Genomic DNA, 10258 nt, shown 5'->3' on the forward strand with positions numbered 1-10258 from the left:
CTGCGTATGTCCAAAAGTCAGGCGATATAACATGGACAAACCGCATCTTGCTAGCACTCCCATGATCGGTCGAAGCTTGGATGTAAGGAAAGATCCATTTCGTCCAAAGGAAGATGATGAAGAGGTGTTGGGAACTGAAATTCCCTATCTAAGTGCAATAGGCGCATTATTGTACTTAGCACAATGTACTCGACCAGACATTGCATTCTCAATGAACTTGTTAGCTAGATTTAGCTCAGCGCCAATGCAGCGTCACTGGAATGGTATCAAGAACATTTTCGATACCTAAAAGGAACCATTGACTTGAGACTGTTCTTTTCCCTACAGAGAGACAAGAGGGACCGCAGATGGAATTGAAATCCCTAAAGGAAATGTTGATGGAAAAAGCGCCACTCACTACACCAAAACGCCAAATGACGTTTTGGTTGGTTTTGCTGATACTGGGTACCTCTCTCACCCACATAAAGGTTGTTCCCAAACTGGTTATGTATTTACCATTAGGAACACGACGATATCTTGGAGATCAACCAAGAAAACCCTTGTGGCTACCTCCTCGAACCACTCAGAGAACATTGCTCTACATGAGGCGGTTCGTGAGTGTGTATGGTTAAGAGCTATCATCACACATATTTGAGGGACTAGTGGTTTGAGTTCTACCACTGAACAGCCTACTTGCATTTATGAAAATAATGCAGCTTGCATCGAACAGATGAAGCTAGGATATATCAAGGGTGATAATACAAAACACATATCGCCAATGTTTTTCTACAATCAGCAACAACAGGCCCTCCTCAAGATTCAAGTGAATCAAGTAAGTTCTAAGCAGAATGTGGTAGATTTGTTCTCCAAATCATTGCCTAAGGCCATATTTGAGAAACATGTGAAAAGCATAGGAATGCGGAAACTTTCTAAGCTCCCTTGATTAATGTAAGTATTAGAGGGAGGTGTAGACATCAGGGGGAGTCTAACACACACATGTCATACTCAAATGTAGAAGGTGTGTTGTGCTCTTTTCCTTTGACCAAGGTGTATTTTATGTCCCACAGGGTTTTTATTGTTACTTGGCAAGGTTTTTAGTGAGGCAACAACTCATGCACCATTTTGTCTTTGACTTGGCACAAGGGGGAGTGTTAAAGGAAAAACACATTATGTGCCTTCGTCAAAGAAACAGACGAAGAGGGAATCAAGCAATTACAAATCACAGCTCAATCAACATTTAGTATCATTAATGTAATCGATATTTCCGTTGTAATTCTATCCCTATATAAAGGGACTATGAAATGAAATGAGTAGACCAATTCCAATTGTCATTTTACATTAACAAAATTAAAATTCTAGGCTAATTAAAATGTAAAAAATGGTCCCAAAAAAAAAAAAGAACAAAGACATGGGACAATAATATTATCATTTTTTTAAATATGAAATGACATCACTCTAATATATTAGCTAATGTAGGTAACATTATAGAATGATCCACTCTAGAGTGGCTACAAGAAAAGACCTTAAATAGAAGGGTTAAAATAAAGACTATAACTTGGTCTCAAAAACCTACTTTAATGAATTCCCTACATAGAAGCATTGTTATCCTGATTACTTTGTCCTCCGAAAACTCTTAACTGGTAAATTTTTGTCATCAAGCCAAAGGGCAATGACGACTTGTAATCCGAACTTAGATTTTTATCAAGCTTCTCAGCTTTGACAATAGGATTGGCTTTAGAATGGCCTCACGACTAGCAGTACGATGATCTTAATAGCAATCATGTTTCTCCGAATAAAGATGTACTGTACAAAAGAGGTGACCACAACGACAGTTAAACCATGTCAAACCAACCCACTTGTTGCAGCTAGTGCACTGTTTCGGGCCCTTCGGCTACTTCGCTTCCTCGTTATTCTGGCATATCCCCAAAGTAAAGGAGGATGGTTGCGGGTCAGAGACATCATACTGCTGTGACCTACAAGAAAAGATGGAGTTCATAAAAATAGTTTTTGGGTCCACTGAATTAGCTCGAACATCCACATTAGCAGAAACAATAGATTCCTTTGATTTTCCATTGACAGAATTTCCAATGGATGATGCAGCAAGCTTAGTCTGCACTTGTTTCATCGAGTCTTTGTGGCACTTGGAACACATGTTCATAGTAGCCGCACTTCCAAAGAAACCACATTCACTAGGATTCAAGACGAATAATAGTAGCCGCACTTGGGCCGATTAGTTTTGGGGTGTCCGGGTTTTCCCCAATAACTAGGATTCAAGACAAATAATAGTAAAAAGTATGAAAGCTAAAATATGAAATCTGTTCTCGCCCTAGGTGATGGTTAAAATCTATTAACTAGCTCCGCTAAGCTAATACAAAACAACACAAAGTACGTATCACCCTTTTCCCTTGGGTATACCGTAAGTAGGCGAATCCTCTTTAAAAGTTTTCTAGTCTAATTGAGATATGGGTAAATTTTATTTTACCTCCCTGATCTTCACACTCTAGATCATTTGTGTCCTTGCACTTTTAATTTCATCACAGGTGCCCCTTAACTTGCCAATTTCAATCCATCTTGTCTGACCCTTGACTTTTTTGCCAACGTGTGATGTATTTTGAAATTGTAGTCACATATGATAGAATTTTTCATGTCACTTTAGTGAATCATCATCATACAAGGGAGCTTATAGAAGCCACATTTTCAATTTGCAAAAACTTGATAAAAAAAAAAAACTAATTATTGGACATGATTGATTAAATTGGAGAGCATAGGGGTACATGTGATGAAATTAAAAGTGCAGGGTCACAACTGACTTAACGTATAAATGTTAGGGAGGTAAAATGAAATTAACTCTTTAGATATACACACACACACACACACACACACACACACACACACACTATTATTAAGAGGGAAAATTCTGCAATGTGTTAACGTATGACATCCATACAATTGCCTTAAAAGTGGTAAAATGAGTCCTCAAAATAGTAATATTAGTCCTCAAAGTGGTAACATGAGTCCTTAAAGTAGTAAATTTTCTTAGTTTACCATATGAGTCCTGAAAATAGTAATATTAGTCCTCAAAGTGATAACATGAGTCCTAAGAGGGGTAAAAATAGTTGATGTATGAGAAATGTTAACATACCATAGCTTTACCCTATTAAGAAAAGAGGTTTTGTTAGCCAAAATTGAAAATTTTGACAGATTTAACCTTAAAAGATTAAAAAATTTGAGAATAAATTAAATTATGAGGATAAATATGACATTTATAAAATAGACTTTTATTAAGAAAATTTTAAAAAAAATGATTCCACAACCCTCACTTTTCTCTCTCACAATTTTTTCTCTGCAATAACTACCCATTTTTCTATTTAAAAAAAAAAAAACAAAAATTTTATCATACACATGCAGAGCATGTGATTGCAGATATATATATATATATATATATATATATATATATATATCAACATCAAAGGAAAAAAACAGGAGAAAAATAGAAAAAAACCCAAAAATGAAGCTCTTTTTAAGGGAAATCCAATCATATGTTTTCTTTTAATCTACACCCATTCACATAATTAAACCTACTGTTTAGGTTTTAAGTCTATAATTAAGTCTTTTTCTCTTTTTTTAGTTTGACTATTTTACCCTTCTCGTCGAAGAAGGAAAAAATTCCTCAAATATAGGTGTTTTTTTAAAATCTAAATATGGCATCAGTTATAAACACAAATTAGAATTTAATACCATCAATTTATTTTTCCTGATTTAAAAACCATTACTTGCCTTAATTATTGCATATCTCTTCCTTTTTTATTTGACCTATATATTTGCCATTTTTTAGTAGATATGTTTGTGTAGATAATCCTATTATTAAATATGTCAACGTGATCAATTGCCTTAATTATTGTATGTAACTGATGCCATATTTTAGGAGATATATTTGTGTAGATATTCCTTATTTAAAAAGATTAATTGTCTTAATTATTGTATATCTCTTCCTTTCAGATTTGATCTTTATATTTGCTATTTTTAAGTAGATGTGGTTGTGTAGATATTGCTATTAGATTTCATAGATTTCTCAATCTGATTAAACATCCTTTTGTGGAGGTATTCCTATCATGTAGTGATTAAACATCCTCTCATCAAGGTATGTCATTTTGCTTTTTTTTCCCCCCCCCTTTTTTTGAATGAAATTTGATTCCCCATTCCAATAGGCGTAGGTATAGAATCAATATTCCATGTTCATTCATTTTCCATAATAGGGTCCATGTTATTGTAGATGATGGAGGGTGCAATCAGATCAAGCTTCACTTCAGTAATTTCAGCCCTTAACTCGTCGGTCATAACACGTCTAAACTTGAGAAGGTCGCACCTAAATTCCAGGTGGGTGTACTCTTTAGCCATCAAATTAACTTGTAGTATCTATTGAGAAACAAGAAGATGAAACAAAAACCTGCAATCAAGAACTTGTATAGTCTATCATACCTACTCAATATCAAAAACCTAGAACCATCACAAAACAAATACCTCTTCGTTAGGAGCACACACACCTTTTGAATAGATAGCAATCACAATACTCATCAACGGTACCAATCGGATATGCTGTCGAACACAGGCAACCCACCAACCTCTGATTGTGCAATCCATTTATATCACAAGCTTGTAGAGATATTGACACCAGCTTTGAATGTGCAGATTACACTTTTCAATGTGAAGTTACGTAACCTCCAACCCAGAGGAGAATTATCAATTGCTGAAATCAAGGGTTGAGTAATTCTGGGCGACGTCTATGGGCAGCCGTTTCATGATCGACTTCCATCAGCAACATTACTGGATTTTATTATCAATCCTATTTAATAGGTGAATGAGAATTTGAAAGTGGCAGATTCAGTAATTCTTAACAACAATGGGTTTTATTATTTAGTCTATTTAATAGGTTTTTTTATTTTGCATAAATCTAATTAATTGGTTTGGGTGTATATTAAAACACTCTTATGGATGGGTTTATTCTAAAAGAGTTGTGTCAATTTGGGTGTAGAATCAAATTCCCCAAAAAACTGACTTTATTAATTCGCTTACACAAAGGAATGAACGATTTTCCTTAGAAACCAATTAACGGAAAATGCACTTGATCGAATTTGCCAAAAGAAAAGAATAAAATCTGACTTCCTTTCGCCTAAATTCATCAGTTAACTGCAGGACAAATGCGGCGAATTTCACCCTTTGCCGCAGGTTTCAAACCAATTTTACTCATCTTCACCATAGACCTTCCAAACTCTGCATTAAAATTCAATGCTCGCAAGCCTCTGACTCCCAAGAAACGTTGGACAAAGCTTCTTGTGGAGGCATCAGTCCATAACATTTGATCGGACTCGAGTACACCACGCCCATTCTTCAAGTTTGTAAAGAATGTCGCATCAAATCGGTTTTCTCTGCCTGTGTCTAAATCAACACGCTTGGCTCCATCGCCATTTTCTGGGCAAAGTGATTTTAATTGAGAAAGGAATGAAGGACTGATGGTAGGGTCTGTAGCATCACCATTTCCAGTTGTGTTGAAGTTATAGAGTCTGTAGCTGAATAACTGGCAAGCGGTAGTGCCAATGGTGTGTCCACCTAGAGATGATCGATTTGAGAAAGGTTAGTTAAAATGATACTGTGCAAGGAAGTTAGTTGAAATTAATGTATAACTAACCAGTTATATAATACTTACCAACAAGAGTGACAAGATCTTGAGTGTTGAGACCCAAATTTTTGAACTTGTCCTTTTGTACTTTCATGGAGTCTCTAAAGCCAGGCAAAGCTGAAGTCTCCGATGCCAATGAAATACGTCCGTCTAATCTTCCAGTAGGCACCTTCCAATCGATTCCCTTGGTCTGCAATAAAATAGAAACGAATTCAATCTTCAGCATGCTACTGATTAATTAATAGGTTACTGAGTTAATCAATGTGCATACTCATGCACAAAATAAATATTGTGTAGCTTGCTTTTCAATTAATTAATTACCAAAACAACAGAATCGCGAGCAGCTAGGGCGAGAATGTCTGCACAGGAAACAACCCCAGGGCATGCGGCTTCAAGCTTTGTCTTTGCATTGTCGATAACTTCCCAACCTCTTAATCCGCGGTTAGGGCCAGCAGTTTTTTCAGTGCTTGGGCCGTCGAGAAGAACAGAACCATCGCAGCCTTGAACAAAGCAGTCATGGAAGTGCATCCTTAATATGCCAGGAGCAATGGTAGGATCTGATTTGAAGTGAGATTGAACTGTTTGTTTGATAATGGACTCTGCTCTAGGACATGAAAGCGAATAGAATCCGACACGGGGGGCTTCTTTACCTTGCGCAGAGAGCAAGATTGTAGCCAAGGAAAGCAAGAGAAGCATTAACAAAATGGATGACTTAAGGTACATTTTGGTGCCTTACTAGAGAGATCTGAGATATGTATTAGGGTGAGTACTATAGAATCTGTGTCAACTTCTATAATGATCGATGCGCTTTGGCTTGTGGTGTTGTGGGTAAAGCCTCGACTAGTATATATAGGGCAGGTTGTATAAAGGTCATGTAAATATTTAAAGACACAAGGTAAACAAAGCCGGCTGCTACAAAAATATTATGGGCAAAACCAGAAGATAAGGCAAGGAAAGTTCTATTGTGGAGCCTTCTTCTCATTATGGTCTTCAGTATTTGCATAAATGCATTGCATGGTACTGTTTCACTTGACAATGTTAACCTATTGCATTCTTTTCTTTTGATTTTTCTATAGTAATATGATCACGTGGTCATTGTCAAGTATATATTGTTTATTTTAAACATTACAAATATGTTTGATTTTTTTCTTTGACAACGCGTGACCCTTTCTTTTTTGGCTTGATCCACATCAATTACTTCTACGTTGCACCAATTTGCCCACGAGAAAGGCCGGTGGGGGGGGGGGGGGGGTTGGTCATGCATGTCAGATTGTCAGGAATTTCTTTCCAATAATGGGATAATGCTTACTGATAATGAAGCTGGTGATGCCAAGATAATCTCATCAGTTCATATGACTAACATGTTCCTTAACATGTATATGTAGCTTGTACCAGATCAATTTGAGGAGGACTCAGCCCTATGTCCCGTTTGACTAGGTTTACTTTACTTTAGTAAAGAAAAACTGAAAAACTTAATTTCGGGATGTCCATAAATTCCTAGTTTTTAATCGAAGTGCTAATGTCACTTAATTTTTAATGAATACTTATCAAAAAGTTATTGTTGTAGGGACTAGAAACCCTAAACAGGATGATAGACGACCCTTTGAAATTTAAACATACAACCCATATTTATTAAAAATAGTCCTAGCCTCCTAGGAGAGAAACTTGGGTCAAAAGAATCCAAGTTAAAGGGGAGGATCCGGACCTTGTCGTCTGTCCGTTCATGGTTAGCCCCCCATTCATGACCGGCAGCCTGTCTAGTTCTCTTTGCATGTGTGTACGGGACACATAGTAATCACTATGTATTATACATTATATATAGCGGCAGGGACGTAGCCAGAATCTAGATTTTGGGTGGGCTAATTTAAGGCTTGCTTATAATTTTTTTTTTCTTTGTCGATAATAATTTGATAGATTTTGATACTAAATTTTATAAGAAAAATTAATGAAGAATATTGTAAGTAAAAAAAAAAGAACAAAATTTGGAAAAAGCAAAGAAAAATAGACAAGATTTTCCTTTCGGAGAAGAATTTTTTTTAAAAAAATACTAATAGGAAAAATTGTAACAAAAGAAGGGGAAAGAAAAATAAAAAGGGGGGAGAAATGGGGAAAGAGACAAAAATAAAAAAGAACATGAACTAAAGGGAGAAAATGATGCAAAAAAGGGAGAAATATATTGGTTAATAGCAAAGAGAACTGTCCTGGACTCGAACCTAGGTCTGCGCTAGTCTTACCATTTAGCCAACTGGACCAAGGCCAAACATGCCGTTCAACACGCATCCTTATGGTATCTATACTATTAGAAGAATTTTGGGTTCTGTAGCCCAACTAGCCCACAACGTGGCTACGTCCCTGTATAGCGGCACAATATGTAGATTAAGAAACAATGGGCTGACAACGACTCAACATATATGATTTGTTAGCCATATAAGATAAGCAACCGTTGAAAAAGAGCATCAGAGTATGGGTCTTCTAAATATAAAATGAAATTAGAGAAAGGTCACGAGGAAAAAGTAAAAGAATGCATGGAGATGTTAGAAATACAATAAAAGCTTCCAAAATGGAATTGATAGTACGTATTTGTAGCCGTTAGCCGGCTTTGTTTACTTTCTCTCCGCGTTTTGTACTCATGATGCCCAGTAAGTACTTCAGACCATTTCACTCCTAGCACAATCACAAACACAAGATAATTGAAGCACTAGCTACTTCAATCACCATGCCAACGAATTTATTAAGTTTTCTATCTAGGAAAGCTATAGCTCAGTTAAGCACCAGAATGTTCCAAATGTCCAGACTTTTCTTTTTTATGTATCTCTTGCTCATTGCTTTGGCTACCAAGGTGGTGCAAGGCCAAAACGCCCGTGTCGGATTCTATTCAAGTTCATGCCCTAAAGCAGAGTCCATTGTCAAGCAAACAGTTCAAGCTCATTTCAGTTCCGATCCTTCCATTGCTCCTGGCTTGTTAAGGAGCACTTTCATGATTGCTTAATTTGTCCAAGGTTGCGATGCTTCAGTCCTTCTTGACGGTCCAAACACCGAAAAAACTGCTGGCCCTAACCGCGGATTAAGAGGTTGGGAAGTTATTGACGATGCAAAGAAGAAACTTGAAGCCGCATGCCCTGGAGTTGTTTCCTGTGCTTACATTATCGCCCTTGCTGCTCGCGATTCTGTGGTCTTGGTAAACTTTTAACTTGAAATTAGATTATAGTTGGTTAATATGTTGTGAAAAAGTACAGCTTCATTACTATATATTAGTCATCAATTTGCAAGCTCTAAAATACATTGTTATTTTCTTACAGACGAAGGGAATTGACTGGAAGGTTCCCACCGGGAGATTAGATGGACGATTTCATTAGCATCTGAAACTTCAGCTTTGCCTGGCTTCAGAGACTCCATGAAATTACAAAAGGACAAGTTCAAAGCAGTGGGTCTCAACACTCAAGATCTTGTCACTCTTGTTGGTATGCTTTAGTTAATTATACAAAAAATTAATTATTTTTGCATGGCATTTATTTTAACCAATCTTTGAAAACTCTATATAGGTGGACACACAATTGGTACTACAGCTTGCCAGTTTTTCAGTTACAGACTCTATAACTTCAATGCAACCGGAAAATGGTGGTGTCACCTACCATTAGTCCTTCATTCATTTCTCAACTACAGTCACTTTGCCCACAAAACGGTGATGGAGCCAAGCGTTTGATTTAGACACAGCAGCGGGAACCGATTTGATGCGACTTTCTTTACAAACTTGAAGAATGGTCGTGGGATACTCGAGTCCGATCAAATGTTATGGACTGATGCCTCAACAAGAAGCTTTGTCCAACGTTTCTTGGGTGTCAGAGGCTTACGAGCATTGAATTTCAATGCCGAGTTTGGAAGGTCCATGGTGAAGATGAGTACAATCGGTTTAAAACCTGCAGCAAAGGGAGAAATTCGCCGAATTTGTTCTGCAATTAACTGATGGAAGATCCAAAATATTTACTTGGAGTTCATGTTTATGTAGTTTTTTGCGCAATTGACCTCATTTTCATTAATAATATGATATCTTCATTCAAATAAAATAGTTACTTGGAGCTCATTCATAACTTGTGAATCTTTTAGTTGAAAAAAAGGATTGATTTGTATTGTGAGACGAACTCAAAGAATATGTCACACACACACACACAGAGGCTTGCTTTGCTATGAAGGTCCGTTCTTTAGCTAAGGAATGGATTTCCATATTTTGATCACTTTTCGATTACATATTCACATCTTAACCATTCAATTTTTTAGGTCCTAATGTATAGATCATCTCTGCAAATTTTCAGCAAAATTGATAATCATTAAAGTATCCAAAATTGCAATTTACAATTATAAACACAAACGGTTTAGGTTGGACAGATTCATTGATTTAATCGAGTTTGATACCTTAACGATCATCAATTTGGCTGAAAATTTGCAGAAGTGATCTATACATTAGGACCTAAAAACGGAACGGTTAAAATGTGAATATGTGATCGAAAAGTGATCAAAATATGGAAATGCGTTTCTTAGCTAAGGAACTGACCTCCTTAGAAGAGCAAGATTGTGTGTGTGTCTGAAATTAAAGTGCGAGGTTAT

The 10258-nt window shown here is 36.6% G+C and overlaps 1 protein-coding gene and 1 pseudogene across 1 annotated transcript; one reads left to right on the forward strand and one right to left on the reverse strand.

Annotated features, from left to right (window-relative positions):
• Positions 1-4994: 4994 nt before the first annotated feature.
• On the reverse strand, positions 4995-6464 carry LOC112177701 (cationic peroxidase 2). The gene is made up of 3 exons (XM_024315962.2): positions 5978-6464; positions 5684-5846; positions 4995-5586 (listed from the first exon to the last, which is right to left on the reverse strand). Exons 1-3 carry the CDS (start codon positions 6377-6379, stop codon positions 5159-5161), a joined length of 993 nt encoding a protein of 330 aa, XP_024171730.1. The 5' UTR covers positions 6380-6464; the 3' UTR covers positions 4995-5158.
• A 1882-nt stretch (positions 6465-8346) lies between these two features.
• LOC112177702 lies at positions 8347-9723 on the forward strand (annotated as a pseudogene).
• The last annotated feature ends 535 nt before the right edge of the window (positions 9724-10258 follow it).

This window comes from Rosa chinensis, chromosome 7 (assembly GCF_002994745.2).
Source record: "Rosa chinensis cultivar Old Blush chromosome 7, RchiOBHm-V2, whole genome shotgun sequence".
NCBI classification, from domain to species: domain Eukaryota; kingdom Viridiplantae; phylum Streptophyta; class Magnoliopsida; order Rosales; family Rosaceae; genus Rosa; species Rosa chinensis.

Excerpts from the sequence above, each read along its gene's own strand:
- LOC112177701 (XM_024315962.2), bottom strand. The coding sequence starts at position 6,379 with ATGTACCTTAAGTCATCCATTTTGTTAATGCTTCTCTTGCTTTCCTTG. Across the intron at positions 5,847-5,977 it reads CTCGCGATTCTGTTGTTTTG|ACCAAGGGAATCGATTGGAA; the intron begins GTAATTAATTAA and ends ATTTTATTGCAG. Across the intron at positions 5,587-5,683 it reads AGATCTTGTCACTCTTGTTG|GTGGACACACCATTGGCACT; the intron begins GTAAGTATTATA and ends GATCATCTCTAG.